Raw genomic sequence first — 17987 nt, 5'->3', positions numbered from 1 at the left:
GAACTGTAAATCCTAAACTAAGCATGTGAAGTTGTTTATCATTTTAATAATGAGACAAGGTGGCTGAGATAATATCTCTTCTTGGATCAACTTCTGTTGATGAAAAAGACAAGCTTTTGAGCTTACACAGAATGCTTTTTCAGGAGTTGGTCCAATAAAAGATACTGCCTAATCCATTACATGTGTCTAATATCCTGGGACCAACATGGCTATAACAACACTGCAAATAATGAGACACGAGGTCTTTTAAATTGATCTCCACATCTTTTCTTGTCAGTAATATTTCAGCAAGTCTGAAATACTGTATTTAATTTGAGGAGGACTGACATGATGTCCATGGTCTTTCTAAATTGAAGATCTGAAATACTAGTGCTATGTCCAACTGTATTTTACTACAGTTATACAGCTGCTTCACTAACTTAGTACCAAATATTACCTTAGAACAAGAGCTCACCTAGTGTCGTTCCTATTAAAAGGACATTTCTACTTAAGCAGTAACTGCACAAATCCTTGAGGAGGCTAACAGAACAATTTACTTAACCTTACGAGCACTGTTCCCTCTAAGCTGTGCACGCGCGCACACAGATTCTAAACCCCGGGCACACGGGGAAACACCATGTGCACATTTGTCTCGTGTCCTGACCGCACATCGGTTGGGACACCCGCTCACCATCACCGCCAAAGTCCTGGGGCTGGCGTGGCGGCGCTTCCTGCTGCAGGTGCCTCTCCCCCTGACCTAACCTGATCCGACCCTAAGAGCCAGAGGGACCTGCTGGCTCTTTGGGTCTCTATGTGCTGCCGGTGCCTGCAAGCCCTGCTCCGGTAGCTCCCATTGGTGCTTTTCCCGGCCAGTGGGAGCCACAGAGCTCACAGTTGTGGCGGGCACAGCACATGGAGAGTGGAGACACCCCCTCGCCACTCTGACCCTAGGAGCCAGAGACCTCCCAGCAGGGCTGGTGAGTGTGGCCAGGGAAGGGGGCAGGGTGTGGTGGAGTGAGTGTCTGGGAGGTGTGTGGGGCCTGCAAGGGTAAAGAGGACGCTGGGCAGTGCGGGAGGTTTGTGTGTTTTGGTGTGCTAGCGGGGGGGAGATGTGTGTGTCAGGGCACTAGGCAGTGGGTGGGGGTCTGTGTGGGGCATTGTTTAGTTGTGGTGGGGCTGTGGGGAAAGGCACTGGGAGGAAGGAGAAATCTGTGTGTATTGGGAAATTAGCAAGTGGGGGGGTTCTGTGTGGGGTGCTGGGGCTGTGGGCAGGGGTGGTGGTGTGCACAGCACTGTGCATTTGTGTCAAATGTGGGAGGTTGTGGGGGGGGCTCTGGGCATAGTGGGTTCAGGGGGTGTAGGCCAGGGAAGCTGTGTGGGTCTCTTCCCCCACTCGCCCAATGTGTCCTGATATTTCACTCTTGCGATCTGGTCACCCTATTTATGGGTGACTTTTGATATTGTTTGCCCGCCATCTATCAACACAGCCAGATTCTACTAGCTGGCAAGGGGGGCAGGAAAGGGAAAGGAGGGCAATGAATCATACCCCTCCCCACCAGCATTTTGAACATGGAACATTGATCACAGCGGGATGGGGGGATCCACACATCTCCTTGTAGTCTGTGTACAAACTCAAGTACATGCGAATAAGTCAAAATGCCTAGCTGTAGTTGCTAAGGAACTGCAAAGATTTCCCAGAAATGAACAAAGGTAAGTGTTGTTTTTGTGATTGAAATCTTTCAAAGGCATTGGACTTCATACATTTACTTGTGATGTTTTACTGTTTTTTTGCCACAGATACATGGATGTGATCGGAGCTATGCACAAACTTCCCGTTTCCTGATCTGAATGATCTCCCATTTGCCCTTTTGTTAAGCACACTGAAATAGTAGCCATATAATAAAAGTATTAATTTTAAATAAATCAATCTGATAAAAAAAATCAATCCCAAAATGTCACTGTCTAGCGGTCTAAAGCATAAAAGAACAGCAACTTCATTTAAATCTGGATGGCTGGATGAGACTATGGGTACCCGCATGGCCCCACAGTATGCCAACATTTTTATGGCTGATTTAGAACAACGCTTCCTCAGCTCTCGTCCCCTAAAGCCCCTACTCTACTTGCGCTATATTGATGACATCTTCATCATCTGGACCCATGGAAAAGAAGCCCTTGAGGAATTCCACCATGATTTCAACAATTTCCATCCCACCATCAACCTCAGCCTGGTCCAGTCCACACAAGAGATCCACTTCCTGGACACTACAGTGCTAATAAACAATGGTCACATAAACACCACCCTATACAGGAAACCTACTGACCGCTATTCCTACCTGCATGCCTCCAGCTTTCACCCTGACCACACCACACGATCCATCGTCTACAGCCAAGCTCTGCGATACAACCGCATTTGCTCCAACCCCTCAGACAGAGACAAACACCTACAAGATCTCTGTCAAGCTTTCTTACAACTACAATACCCACCTGCGGAAGTAAAGAAACAGATTGATAGAGCCAGAAGAGTTCCCAGAAGTTACCTACTACAGGACAGGCCTAACAAAGAAAATAACAGAACGCCACTAGCCGTCACCTTCAGCCCCCAACTAAAACCCCTCCAACGCATTATTAAGGATCTACAACCTATCCTAAAGGATGACCCAACACTCTCACAAATCTTGGGAGACAGGCCAGTCCTTGCCTACAGACAGCCCCGCAACCTGAAGCAAATACTCACCAACAACCACATACCACACAACAGAACCACTAACCCAGGAACTTATCCTTGCAACAAAGCCCGTTGCCAATTGTGCCCACATCTATTCAGGGGACACCATCACAGGGCCTAATAACATCAGCCACACTATCAGAGGCTCGTTCACCTGCACATCCACCAATGTGATTTATGCCATCATGTGCCAGCAATGCCCCTCTGCCATGTACATTGGTCAAACTGGACAGTCTCTACGTAAAAGAATAAATGGACACAAATCAGATGTCAAGAATTATAACATTCATAAACCAGTCGGAGAACACTTCAATCTCTCTGGTTACGCAATCACAGACATGAAGGTCGCTATCTTAAAACAAAAAAACTTCAAATCCAGACTCCAGCGAGAAACTGCTGAATTGGAATTCATTTGCAAATTGGATACTATTAATTTAGGCTTAAATAGAGACTGGGAGTGGCTAAGTCATTATGCAAGGTAGCCTATTTCCTCTTGTTTTCCCCCCCCCCCCAGATGTTCTGGTTTAACTTGGATTCAAACTTGGAGAGTGGTCAGTTTGGACGAGCTATTACCAGCAGGAGAGTGAGTCTGTGTGTGTATGGGGGTGGGTTTTTGGAGGGGGGTGAGGGAGTGAGAGAACCTGGATTTGTGCAGGAAATGGCCTAACTTCATTATCATGCACATTGTGTAAAGAGTTGTCACTTTGGATGGGCTATCACCAGCAGGAGAGTGAATTTGTGTGGGGGGGTGGAGGGTGAGAAAACCTGGATTTGTGCTGGAAATGGCCTAACCTGATGATTACTTTAGATAAGCTATTACCAGCAGGACAGTGGGGTGGGAGGAGGTATTGTTTCATATTCTCTGTGTATATATAAAGTCTGCTGCAGTTTCCACGGTATGTATCTGATGAAGTGAGCTGTAGCTCACGAAAGCTCATGCTCAAATAAATTGGTTAGTCTCTAAGGTGCCACAAGTACTCCTTTTCTTTTTGCGAATACAGACTAACACGGCTGTTACTCTGAAACCTGTCACTATAGAGATGGTTACACCAAAGTCACATAGCGTAATGCCTGTTAAACTTTGTGAAATATTCACATATGATGAGGACAACCGAGTGGTTTGTGTATATTGTTGAGATGCCAGAGCTCTGGGAGAATTTTCAACAGGAAGAATGTGGAACTATGTATGGAAGTTGGATTTCTGAAAGCATCATCTGTCAAATAAGTCTCATATAGATGGTGTAACAAGACTTAGAAACAAAACCCTTCCTTACAGAGCAGATTGCTTAGCATGATTCTTGAAAGTCCAGCTGAAAAGCAGAGGAGGCAAATTAATCTTGAATGCAAGCGCTCAAACCCAGAAGAAATCAAGGTATTTATTGACAATGCGGTGTTGGCTATTAAAATGAACAGCTCAAAGCTTTCTGTTCAGGATATTAATGACCATATGGAAAAGTACCAGCGAGCTGGAGAAGTAAAAATTATACTTTTGAATTTATTGAAATTATCAACTGCATTGTCCAAAATGACCTCATGCATGAATAGCATTGGCAATATTTCATACTCTAGCTGTTGATGAAAGCACTGATATATCCATTAACATACTTGATACTCTACTTTAGATATAGATCCATAAATTCTGAAGACTATAAAACTTCGTTTGGTGGACTATTATGATTGCAAGAATATGATGCTGTTTCAATAGTGTCTGTAATCAGAGTTTTAAAAAACCACCAACTTGATCAAATGAAAATGGTGATGTTCACATCTGATGGTGCCTCCGTGATGTTGGGCAAACTCAATGGCATGGCGGCTCAGCTGAAACGTGATATTCCACACTTAGTTCAGCAACATTGCATTGCACACCGGGAAGACTTGGGGATTTCTGATGAATGGAAAGAGGTCAAGCTGATAAGAGACATCAAAACCTTAACGAGAACTGTCTACACGGTGTTCTGTTGGTCATCCAGGAGAAAATGCAAATTTCAGGAAATAGTGGATGCTTCTGAATGCAAGTCAGTGGCTTACAGGCCACTCAATGAAGTGCACTGGTTATGTAGGCACTTTGCACTTCGAGCACTTACTCAAACTCTAATCCTCTTCTGGAATATTTTAAGCAGGATAAAGATACGGATCCAGTTTCTAAATATTGCCACAAAAAGCTGAATACCATGGAATACCGAATAACAGAGTTTTGAATGATGTTTTGTCAGAGCTGGCTTCACTATCCACGCTGCTCCAGAAACAGGGCCTTACACCTCTTGAAGCATTTCCCCTTGCCCGAGGTAAACTGAACAAGATCAGAAGACAGTACCTTGGAGATTCTTATGGAGTGACAAAGTTAAGGCTCTCTTATATATGAGCTCTCAAGAAAATAATGAAATTGATACCAGTTCCATAATAACTTTCATAAATATCTTGTGTGCACATTTGGCAGACAGGTTTCCAGAGGATGAAGTCCACTTTTGATTGTGCAGCAATAGTTAAGTGTGACTTCAATTTTGGAAGTCATCAGGTCAAATCCCTTTGTTCAAAATACAAAGACTTTCTTGCTGAAGAGATTGTTATAGTCAGTCAGTACGACTTCAAGTTTGCAGTAGCCAAAAGAATCAAAAGCCACTTGGTTTTAAGTTTCCCGAATATGGTGACATTTGCTCACCAGAACGAACATTTCAGGATCTTGCAAAGTTGATGGATATTGGAGGAACCTTCCTAGCATCAGGTGCAGACTCTGAGTGTGGCGTTAGCTTAATGAACACTCTAAAAAACAAACTACGGAATTGTTTACAAGTAGATCATTTGAACATGCTGATGTGTATTAAGAGTTACCAGCTGGATGGAGGACTGACAGATGTGGACAGAGTTTATATTAAATGGACAAATGAAAAAGATCGTGGGGAAAAACAGTAAGGTTAGTTTAGCAGCCTGACCTTTCCACCAATAAGGAAATTAAAATGCATTTGTAATTACATATCTTATTCTTAGCTGATAATCATTTATTTTTTTTTTAAAGGAAAATTTTAAAATTTAAAACAAACTTTTGTTTGTTTGTTTTTTACTTATGATGTCTATCTGAAAACCCATATAAATAGACAAATTGCAAATTTTTAAATGTATAAGCATTTTACTCGCTTGGGCACATTTGCCTCATGGTGTACAAATTTGAACTCTGCTGCAAAAATTTGCACAGAAGAAATTTTTTTGCACACTCAGCCTGTCAAAAATTAGAGGGAACATTGCTTATAAGTTAAGTATGCCTACTTTTTTTCTTATGCCTTGTTTATTAGCTCTTTCTAAACTTCAGTCCTGCTGCTTTTAATGAAATAGGCCCAGTAAAGTTAATGGAACTAGTTGCAAGATCACACCTCTGTTGTACATTTATTAACTGAACAGAGTTCACAAACAATTTTTGCACATAAAACTTTAAGCGAAGACAATGAAAAGCTTTTTTGTCTACCAATCCACACAGTTTTCTCGAGTCTAGTCTTCACTAAAAAAGGTTTGCTGGTATAGCTGTTCTAGTAAATGTGCCTAGTAGAGAGACAGGTTTCAGAGTAGCAGCCGTGTTAGTCTGTATTCGCAAAAAGAAAAGGAGTACTAGTGGCACCTTAGAGACTAACCAATTTGAGAGACAGTTTCTCATGGCAAAAATGTGCTTTTGCTGGTATAGTTCACACTAGTTTCCCAAACAATATAAGCTATATCTAAGGCCCAGCTTAATTTGCAATATTGCAGATTCCACAATATTAGGCTTCCACTGCAATTCTGACAGTGGATGCCCTGCCGTGTGCCCATAATAATAAGGTCTGTTATTGCTTGTCTGCAACTCAGCCGCAGTTCAAGTAGGGCCTTTTCTATGTCAGCAAAAGCACTTTTTGGCCAGTATAACTGCATCTGCAAGAGGGCTTCTGTTGGTATAAAAAATGTTAAAAACACATTATGATGGCAGAGGTTTTTAGTGCAGAGCTCATGTAGGTTAGGGCAATAACCCAGGAAGGGGGGTCTTTCCTTTTTAATAAGATGATGGAAAATATCTGCCATGGTATTTTTGTTTAACTTTTTTGCAAAACTTACAGGAATTGGCAAATAACTCTTACTGATCAAACCATAATTTCTTCACCCTCTGCTACAGATGTTTGTATATACCTGAGTAAGCATAATAATGTGTTCTTTACCATTTCCTGTAACTTTACATCATTATTTTGAAGTGAGAAGCATAGAACCATTAGCATGAAGATGTTTTGGGGAGCATTAGAACCATTTGTACACATTAAACAAAGCTTGATTGGTCTGTATTAAGATGTTTGAATTTTTGTGTAATAGTCTTGATCATGACAAAGGTCTTATATTGTGGTTAGTCTGTACAGGCAGCTGTTTTGCTTTCAGATTATACAATCCCTGCATTGTGTAATTCAAGTTTATTCTTATAACTCTTCAGTTAATTTTGACTAACAGAAATACTATAGATTTTTAGGATGTGGTTGAAATTCCAGCTACTGCCGAACAGTCAGGTTTTTATCTTGGCACTCATCAATAACCTTATGGAAGCAACACTAAATATTACACTAATTTGATTACTTGCTATCAGAACATTTTCCTCTGAGTATATTAATCATTTCTCAGCCTACAATGAATTTTATGTATAGTTTTATGCCAATGATAGTTTGCAAAATTCTTTTGTTCAGACTTGCTTTCTGATCTTTAACCTTAGTTTAAATGCTGACTGAAATATTAATTAATTTAATTAATAATTAAAATAATTATTAAATATTAATTACGTCACGTTTTAATTTACTTTATTTAATTTAACTTCCTTAATTTACAGGAATTTAGCCATTAACTTGTGTGTGTGCACATTTTATGCCTATTTCCCCCAATAGTTTCTTTGAGGGTTAGGTTTTAACGTGTTAATTTTGTACATTACAATGGAAACATGCTTTATTCTATATATGTTGTCTTTTCCAGATTCTAATATGAAGTTTTCCTTTCATGTGTCTTTTTCTTCTATCCTACCAAACACGATACTATACTACTGTTAGCAGACATAATGAATTGTGAGAATTAGAGTGCAGGTTTTTCTCAGGTGGCAGATACAAAAACTCTGCATCCATAATTGGCTTGATGTGATAATGATAGTCAGTAATACACAGGATCTGTAGCGGCAGAACTAGAACCACATCAAGAAGACTGACCCTGGAAATTATTCTTGTACCCTGTTAGAAAGGGGAAGCTACTGAGGACTTTTACCACTTAAATAACTTACCCAAAGAGAGTGATTGAAGTGGTTCTCCAGGCTTGCTAACATTCATGGAGTCAGGAGGGAGGGAGAGGTATGTGAAAGAGCCCAGAAAAAGACAGGAAGCATGAGCAGAATGGCCAGTATTCTAGAGCAGTGTTTCACAACCTTTTCGATACCAGGGACCAGCACCAGTCCATGGAACAGTCATTGAGAAACAATGTTCTAGACAAATGGGGAAGAAACGTTTTCTAGAATGGCAGATGAGGAATATATTAAATTTACAAAAGTATGTGTTTGTAAGACTCTGGATATAGCATTGTCCTTTTGTTTTAAATACAAATCACTTTTTTCAAAATTTAATTCATATAAATCTACAGAAAGCAGATTTTAATTACACCTCTTTCCTCTGAACTGGATCAGAACCATAAGTAATTTACTTCCCAAATACCCCTGAAATGAATGTTTCACTTGCATCAAAATGAGAGCTGAAACCTTGATAAATAGCTGTCTAGTTAAAATGTAGAACTACATGTATACTGTCTACTAAGATATTTTTGTCACTGTCTAAAGCTAATATATCACAACTGACAGCCTTCTACAGCAGCAGTCAGCTTGTGGTATAGGGTGAATGATTATTTTCCTCAGTGCTAATGGAACTTTGGCCTTTCAAATACTTTGCATTTAGGTACAGTGTTCTTAGAGAATTGAACAGGAAAAATAAATGCCATGTTTGGTACGTAAATATCCACTTACTCCAGCAGATGAGACCCCTCTGCTGTAGTGGTCCCATTTTCTTCCTTACTCCTTTCTTCCCATCGCATCTTAACTTCTTGTTCTAATTTCTGTCAGTTTTTTAAATAGTTTTGTCTATACATTACACATAGTGTTAATCTGACTTACCTCCACTCTTAATGAGGATATCGAAGAGATCATCCATCTGTTGACTGTGTGCATTTGAAATCTGTAACGGAGAGAGAATTTCTTGTCATGCAGACTCTAATATAAGATGTGATTGATGCCAGCTTCCCTCAATAACACTATTAACATTAGCTTGGATTATGGCTCTAGATTTTTTTTTAAATGACTTTAGCCTCACCAGTAAAAGCTGGAGTAATGCCATGCTTTTAAATAATACTTTGAATGATATTAGATGTGGTTGTCATCTGTTTTATAGTGTTGTCACTGAGGGGATTAGCATGAAGCAAATCAGGAAGCTGCTGAAAGGCAAGGAGAAATATTTTTTTTTAAATAATGTAAGTAATGTTGGTGTATTTAATAGCTTTTTAAATAGTGGCTTCTTCTACCACATAAGCCACCAGCCAAGACTAGTGGGTGGGCTACTGGGGTTTTAGAGATATATATATATTAAATAGCATTCTAAAGAAATTATTACAACGAAATACAAATAAAGCAAATGAGCATCTTGCCTTGCAACTGTCTTGAAGTCTCCTCATTGCCAATATGAATGATGTCATAGTGATACTTTAAGGCCCACAATCCAATATTCCTCATAATAGTACTGACAACACACATTAAAATGAGAGAGTCTTTTTGAGTGGTCCTGCTAACGTACCTTTTTAAATGTTGTTGAACAATTTTACACAAATACAAACAATGAAAAAATAATTAATTGTACACTTATCAAATACAGCTTGTCCATTTTCAAGGTATTATGGGTCAGACAAGCTCTTTAAAGAGCTGAAAACATGCAATGTCATTTGAAGGGTAATTATTGCTAGATTGGTAACAAGGTGTCATATTTGATAATGTCACAATATTAATTATTTCCATACAGCTAAATATACAGACAAACCACCAATATTTTGTACATCTGAAATAATTTTATCTAAAGGATAAATTCAGTTAACAGAATCATGAAAAACCAGAGCTCTTGGAGTGAAAATCACTATATATATCCAAATGCCAATAGGGTAGGTCTGAGCAATGGAGTGCATGCAGGGAAATCCTGGCACTCGGACCAACACACTGACACCGATTTTAATAATTCTATGTAAAAAGGGAAAAAATTATCTGATAGTTATTTTCTCTTATTTAACCTACCTCTCGCTGACATGCCTGCATGTTGCGGGTCTGTTTTATGGCCTCTTCATAACGTGGAGGGTCTTTTGTCTTGGTTCCTGGATTGCTGAATAGAGTGTGTTGTATGATATATGGTTGGGACGCCGATGGTGAGTCAGGCTATGTGAAACAACAACATAATGAACAAACAAGTGAACCATATTGGTAAACTAAACTATTCTTAAGGGGATCAGCTATATAAATATTAGATTTACCCTGGTTCTCCAGTCAGATAACTATTTAGCTGATAGTGTGTGATTACTTTTAACTGTTTTACAGCTAGATTAGATGTATGTATTCTGTATGTAAAATATTCATATACACCCAACACTAATTCCTCATGCTTACATTTTCTTAATAAAAAATGTAGCAACAGCCTTGTGGAGAAGAAGTGAGCAAATCTTACCTTATTGGGTCCGTTTTGCACTGAGGGAACCTGGTTCTTCCCAGCATCAAGGCTAGTGTTTAATGCCTTATTGATAAAAGGCTGTTGTAGTGTTTTAACAGGTGGATTTTGATAGGGAAATACTGTATTTGATGTATTAGGTGGGAAAACCTGTAAAGGATTAATATTTTATCAAAAGCTAACATTTTTATATTCGCAATCATGGTTAAATGACATTAAAATCATTAGGGAAAGTAAAAGCAATTATGCTTTCTTTCTTATGTATTTGTTTGCTTAACTTCTACCTGGGAAACTGATTTTTCTATAACTACAATAATTGTCTGTATTTTTCAGTGGATTAGGCAGAAGAGTCTGGAGCAACTGTCAGCACTGCTGTTCTTGGAGAGAGACTGTCACTCTCCAATGTTGAGCCTTTACTCACCTGAAATTTATAATACAGCTTCAGTCTGCCTGAAGAGTCTGCCAAAAGCTTTTGCTCATGATTATACTTAAAAAAAAAAAAAAAAAATCTAAACTGCTTTCCTCTCTGATTTTCCAGGAAGCACATGACCTATCTGTGTTGTTCTGAGAGGAACATGGTTTCTGGCACATGAGGCATAAAACAATTTAAAGTAACATCTCCACCTAGTGGCCAACCAATGAAGCACAATTATACTAATTTCTGGCCTGATTTAAATTCAAACTAGTTCTTAGAAAAAGATGATATAAATTCCGAGTGCATATCTAAAATGCGTGCCAGATTAGGGGCTACCTTTTGTAAACCTGGATTATCAAAATTACGTAACAGTAACGTCTACCCCTTTAAGATAAAAAGTCCTTATTTGAGTAGGTTAGCTAGTATTTGAGCACAATCTAAAGAAATAAATGGAAAAATGGGAATAATGTTTTTCCCATCAATACAATACATGCTTAACAAAGAAATACAACAGCTAGTACTAATATAGTAGTTTTCTTTCATGATATCTACCTTATTAAAGTTTAAGGCCCATCAGCCCCATTTTTTTCACATCGGGAAAATATGGTGCACACAGAGGTTAACAACTAGGTCCAGAAAGGTGACTTAGACTCACCAGTGCAATCCCTAAAATGTAGGCATCCTGGGGTGTAGTAGAATCCACAGACCCAAGTTACGTACCAAAGAACAGGATTCATACAAGCCAGCACACTGAGCAGGAAGCTGCCTAAATTAGGCAACAGAAAATGTCAGAAAGGGGTGTGGTCTAAGTCCTGGCCCTTAAAGGGAGTTGGGTGCCTAATTGTGGGCTGCAGGGAGATGCTTCCCTCCACTCTGCATTCACAGCCCTGGAGTTAGGCCAGACCTGGTTTAGGTACCTTTCTCTCTCTCTCTCTCACACACATGCACGCACGCACGCACACACACACACACAGGGAAGAAATACATTCCTTCTATGTTCTATAGCCCAGTGGTTACAGCACCCACTGGGTATGTGGGAGACTTTGGTACAAATCCCCACACACTGATTTGAAACAGGGTTTCCCGTCTCTAAGGTGAGTACCCTAACCACCAGAGTAGAGGGTATTCTGGGGTAGGTCTCTCTCAATCTCCCCTGTAGAAGCTGTTTCACTTTTTATAGAACACTTAAATATTCACTGGAGCAGGGCCTGGAATCTTGGTTTTCCAGATGGGCACCCTAACCACCAGGCTACAGAATCATTCTTTCTGGCCCGCTATATAGTATGCAGTAAACCATGTTGTCTGCCTTAGAGAGGATAATATTTCCTAACAGAGAACTTAGGTTACCCATGTAGCAAATGGTAACAGAAATGCCTCAAATTACAGTATATGATAATTTCACACTTATATCTCATCAGTAGTCACAAACCTTTCTGATTTGTTGGGCCTGACTGAGCACATACTGTGTGACCGTATTTTGTTTTGATGGTGGACCACGCATCTGTGCTGCTGTCTGAACTGGACCAGAAGATGAAACAGGCGCAGATACTTGTGATGAAGCCTGAATTCCTGCTTGTGACTGAGCCAGAACATAAATGAAATTTACACAATGGCATTTAATATTTTAGCTATTTACAGTATAGTTATGGCAATCAATAATCCTCAGTTGTGATAATTTACAATCAGTCAAGAAGTCACATTGTTTGAATACTGTTTCACTTTCAGATTCCACTGAAGCTTTACAGCCCAACATTTGAGTATGTAAAAGTAAAATAGAAGTAGATGGGCAAACACACAGTTGGACTTGGGAGAAAAGTCCCAATACACATTTTGCAAACGACAGCATTTGGAGTTATATGCTCTAATCCAGTATAGATCAGAAAATCTGAATAGGATACTTTCTGTACAGTGTGGGAAAATTCCATCAAATCCTTATTGACAGACTGCAAATGAAACAGCAAGAGCACATGAATATATAGTCAAATATTTGTACACAACTGAGAAACCCCCTTTCTATACACCTGTTCCTTGAACCTCAAATGTATGGTAATGTAAATCCATTATCCCGCCTCCGCCCCCAAACAAAAAAAACCCAACATCCCCAAAACATTAACAACTTTTCTATGCCAAAGCTAATTCTCCCCCAACACAATCTGGGCAGACTGTTTCCTAAACAAAGTGTACCATCACTGCATGCTGGTATGATAGGTGATACTTTTAAGTCATGTTTTTTTTCTTCTTAGCTTGGTAGCCTACTAAAACTAAGTGATGTCACTACTACAAAGTCTGAATGAAAGGAGATAAAGGAGACTCACAGTTCAGTAGTACAGAATGTCATGGAGATCAGTTGCACTAGAATCACCTAACTGATTTATATTGTGGAGAGTGGGGTTGCTGAAGCAAAGAAAAAGGAGCAAAGGGGTTGGATCTGCTGCTTTACCTGAAGGTTAGGGGAGCAAGGAGCAGAGTGGCCCATGTGGAGAAGAGCTATTTGCATATTCAAGAAGGCAGCAGAGGTTCCAAGCAAAGAGATGATAGGGCTTCCCAAGCTACACTGGCAGGGGAGATCCCAGCATGTGGAGGGAATGTGGTTTTTGAGGCCAGAATTAACTGATTTCGGGAGAGCCTAAAGCTAATTAATTAAAACGTAAGTGGATGTGAGAATTAATTTTATCTGAGAGGTGGGCATCAGAACTGATTTTATTTATGAGGGAAGAACTGATGACTTGTGTGGTGGTGGGAAGTCAGAGTTGATTTACTGGGGGCAAGAGGGAGTGCATGCGGAAAAGGATAGAGGACTGCACGTACTTGTCTCTTGGGCTAGTAGGCTTAATCCCTGGAAGAATAATTGTCATGGAAATTTTTCAAAAAATCTTTGCTAGAATGCACAAAAAGGACTCATCTAGGAAATGCCTGCGTGAGGGAAAAGAAGCTAACTGAAAAGACTGGCTCTTGATAGTTTCTACTCAAGTCTAATGCAATCGTGAAATAAGTCAATATTTTTATAATTAAGCATATAAACAGCATTTTTCTACTCTATATAAAAAATGAGTAGCATGGCTTACAATCATAATGGGTAATTTAAATGATTAAAGTTAGATAAAACATTTCATACCTGTAGCTGTATATTGCCCACTGGTAGCTGCACTGAAGTGGCTGAATTTGGTCCTTGGATAGACAGTGGGAGTAGCAACTGTGTTGATCCATGGGTAGTTAGTAAAGCTTGAGGCTGGGCAACAACTGCAGTTTGTGGCTGCCTCTGTGAACTCACATAGAACTGAGAGATTACATTCTGTGGTTCAGCTTTGGCCAAAGGTACCTCCTGCTTGATAATGACAGCCTTTTTAGCAACTAGGTTCTGGCCACCAGTAGACACTGGCTGTCCTAAAGAATGGCTGGTTACAGATACTGGTTGCCTTGGACTAGAGCAATCAGTGAGAGTGTTTTCATCTTTGATAGCAGCATTTAGTTGTTTCTGATCCAACATAGTTATGGAGTTAACAGGAGTCTGGGATTGCTGCTGCTGACCCTGTTTTTCAACCTTCAGTTGCATTTTCAGTACTTCCACAAGTTTCTGTTCTTGTTCCAGTTTCCTTTTGAGCTCTTCAATCTGCTTCTCTTTTTCTTGAAGCTTGCGGTCCTTTTCTGCTGCATCAAGCTCCATGCTTGAGATGCTTCTACTAGCATGACTCAGACTGTCTTCATTCACAGTCACTCTTAGAGGTGAAGTACTTAAGAACTGGGATGGTGACATCATGGTCATCATTTCTGTGAAAGTATCTGTCATGTTTGTGTCATCTGTGCTTAGACTTGATTGTTCTGAAGAAGATGGTGAAATGGGCAAAGGGGAGCTAATGCTTTCAGTATGTGCTAATTTGAAGCCAGTTCCAGCAGACGATGTTTCTGAAGGAAAGCTCCCTACTGATTTATTTAATGTTGTAACAGGGAATGTCACAGTTACCTCCCCTGTGTTACTGATGACACCAGTAGAAGTGGTTATTGCAACCACTTTATTAGTATTGACACTATTATTATTAAGGTCTTGGTAGGGTTTTAGACGCTCAATAAGATCTGTTTTCGTTCCAGACACTGGCAATCCCCTTAATTTCAATTCCATCTTCAGTTCAGCTACCTGAGGATAAAATAAGACTTAGTTTTCAAAACCAAACCAAACCAGCATGTTGTTTTACCTGCATTGGATTTTGCTAAAAGCATATTCAGCGTATTCACTATTCATTATGCACTCATCTTTTGTGTGCAAGAGAGAGATTCTTTATAGCAACATTTATGTAAAAAACATATCTATATAAACAAGTTCCTTTTGGTGGAAAGCCAAAAAATCATGTTAATACTAATACATTGCTATACAATAGACAAACATTTCAGATAGCACTGTAAGCACACTGCATATTTCTTTAACGCAAACAAGACTCATCTGGGAACTATGAAAGTACATCGTCTCTCCATTTTGAACTGAAAACTTCTGAAACAAATCTACAGTATCTGACAAATGTGCACATTAAAGCATTGAATACGCAAAATTTGGCATGTTGAGTCACTTCTTTATGCCAGCATGAGACAAGGTTATGGGACCTATTGTATCAGAAATTTATCAGGAGGATTGGATGACTCAGTGCATTAGTCACCTTTAGTTAGAAATTGACCAAATATTACCATATGCCACCTGGGTTTCTTTTACAAGAATGAAAAGCATAATCAATTTAGCTATCTAACTTCTGGAGGAGAGAGCCTGGATTTTCCAGTCAAATAAGTATACTGACTGACATGCTCACTGGAGTTAAACTATGGACAGAAGGGGTAAGTTACAGTATGTATTTTATGAAATTCTTTTAATCAGAACTTTGATTTAAAAATAAATGGTTACTTACCCTATAGTAGCTGTGGTTCTTTGAGATGTGTTGTCCACATGATTCCACTCTTGGTGCACATGTACCTCGTGCAAAAGACCGTATTATTTTGGCTAACAGTGTTCAGTAGGGCCACACCTGCACCCTAAGTGCCCCCAACAAAGAATATACAGGGCAAAGTAGATCCACCTGTCCCTCAGTTCCTTCACCAATGCCATAGGAGTAGAACTCTGTATTTGCACGAAAGTACAATGGAATGTGGAAACTGTGTGGACAACACGACCCGAAGAACTGCAGTTACTGTAAGATAAGTAACCATTCTTTCTGAGAGTGACACCACCTCTCTTGGTGACTAACAAGCAGTTGTGTGGAGGTGGGTACTAGGAGTCCTACTTAAAAATACTGCAGGAGAACCCTCAAAAAACTGCCATCCAATTTCTGGAAGCCTGTGTTAAAGAATAGCACCTTGTAAATGTGTACAGTGAGCCCTGTGTAGCTACTCAACATATTTCAGATACAGGAATATTCCTCGAACAGGCAGTGGATGCTGCCTGAGCCCTAATGCAATGTGCTTTAATGTGGCTTGGTGGATCTACTCTGGCTAGTTCATAACATGGCCTTATACAGCTGGAGACCGATTTGGATAACTTCTGTGAGGATACAGTTTGCCCCTTAATTCAATCAGCAAAGGCCATAAATAGTTTGGGCATGTTCCTGAATTATTTTGTTCTCAGTAAAAAGATAGTGTCCTTGCTACATCAAGTGTATGAAACCTAGCTTTCCTAGGGTTGAGTGAGATTTAAGAAAGAAAACCAGGAGGTGAATAGATTGGTTTATGTGGAATCTAAGAGAACTTTAGGTAGAAACTTGGGGTGACATCTAAGAGTGTCCCTATTTTTATGAAATATTCTGTATAGAGGATCTGTCATGAGAGCCTGAACCTGCTTTACTCTTCACGCCAGAAAGGCAAGGCAGTATACGTTGACAGCTAGGACAGGAATCGGACTTATCAACCCTAATACTATATAGAGGACAAAGGAAAGTCCTGAACTGTAGGAAAAACATGCAATGAGGTATTTTAAGAATCTAACCACTATAGGGTGGGGCAAAAGTTTGGTCTTGGCTTGTGGGGTGATGAGCAGATATTGCTGCTCTATGGACACTTATACAACCAATGGACAATCCAGACTGTTTCAAAGCCAGCAAATAGTCCAGCATTGCTGAAATTGGTAATGCTAAAGGAGACAACTGGTGCTGGGATGCCAAACAAAACCTGGTTCCATTTGGCTTCGTATTTTAAGTCTGGTTGAAGATTTCCCTGCTGTGAAGCAGAATGTTCTGAACCTCAACTGAACAGCTCCTTTTGGTGGATGTCATCCAGACAATATTCAGGCTGTCAGGTGTAACAGTGCTAGATCCGGGTACAGTATCTGACTGTTGTTCTGAGAGACAATGTTGGGCAAAGAAGGTAAGGCAATTGGTGGCTATGTCGAAAGGCTGATGGAGATATGAGTATTAGAGCTGTTTTGCCCATGCTTGGGCTATCATGCACCCTGCATCCTCTCTGTTTCCTCAGAAACCTCGGTATTGTGGGGATCCTGGTGTCCAAGAGAAGGGGACATCTGTCCAGGAGTCTGGGCTTGCACCCCTTTCTGGAACAGAATGTCTGCTGACACTCAATCTGGTCCATGGCAAACAGATGTCTATTTCTGGGAATCCTACTTATGAAAGGTGTTCTCTGACTGACCACTCATGGCTGACAGAACTGTGTCTCAGTTGATTTACCAAGACATTCTGAAGACTGGGAATACTCAGAGCCACTGGGTGATTTGATTCAGAATGTACCAAATTCCATAGTTACATGGACTCCTGACAAGAGTGGGGATGATCTTGCTTCCCCTTGCTTGTTGACATAGTGCATAGCTGTGGTGCTGTCTGTCAGCATTGCACCATTTTACTTGCATGCCAGGTGGATTGCTCTGAGCTCTAGGATATCTATGAAGATGAGTCTCTGTGGAGGGACTATAGTCTAGACGAGCCTTACACCAATCCCTGAACAATGATTAGTCACCAGAGCCTTGGTAAGTAGAGGTGCTGCTAAGGGCACTCAGTTGCACACTTGAAAAATGTCTTTCCACAATTTCACAAGAAGAGGACTTCTTGAGGGACCATGCTTTTCACGTCCATGTGGTGCCTGCTGGTAGATATATTGATGTCAATCACCTTTGCATAGGAGCTTAGGTGAAGTCTGGCATGCTGTGTGACATGAGTGCATG

General features: G+C 40.1%; 1 protein-coding gene and 1 long non-coding RNA gene across 2 annotated transcripts in view; one reads left to right on the top strand and one right to left on the bottom strand.

The window, feature by feature from the left end:
- Window positions 1-10031, top strand: part of LOC144271556 (uncharacterized) — a 45898-nt gene extending 35867 nt beyond the window's left edge. Inside the window, exons 2-3 of the long non-coding RNA XR_013347369.1 lie at window positions 1777-2007; window positions 3743-10031. This is a non-coding gene — a long non-coding RNA (uncharacterized LOC144271556). The remainder of the gene's footprint in view (window positions 1-1776; window positions 2008-3742) is intronic.
- The window catches only part of MRTFB (myocardin related transcription factor B), a 202265-nt gene that overhangs the window by 5678 nt on the left and 178600 nt on the right, over window positions 1-17987 (bottom strand). Inside the window, exons 11-15 of the mRNA XM_077828958.1 lie at window positions 13959-14975; window positions 12273-12422; window positions 10429-10578; window positions 10005-10142; window positions 8844-8904 (exon numbers count right to left, since the gene is read on the bottom strand). Coding sequence (XP_077685084.1) covers window positions 8844-8904; window positions 10005-10142; window positions 10429-10578; window positions 12273-12422; window positions 13959-14975 — 1516 coding nt within the window. The remainder of the gene's footprint in view (window positions 1-8843; window positions 8905-10004; window positions 10143-10428; window positions 10579-12272; window positions 12423-13958; window positions 14976-17987) is intronic.

This window comes from Eretmochelys imbricata, chromosome 10, assembly GCF_965152235.1.
Source record: "Eretmochelys imbricata isolate rEreImb1 chromosome 10, rEreImb1.hap1, whole genome shotgun sequence".
NCBI classification, from domain to species: domain Eukaryota; kingdom Metazoa; phylum Chordata; order Testudines; family Cheloniidae; genus Eretmochelys; species Eretmochelys imbricata.
This window is presented reverse-complemented; position numbering and strand designations above follow the sequence as displayed.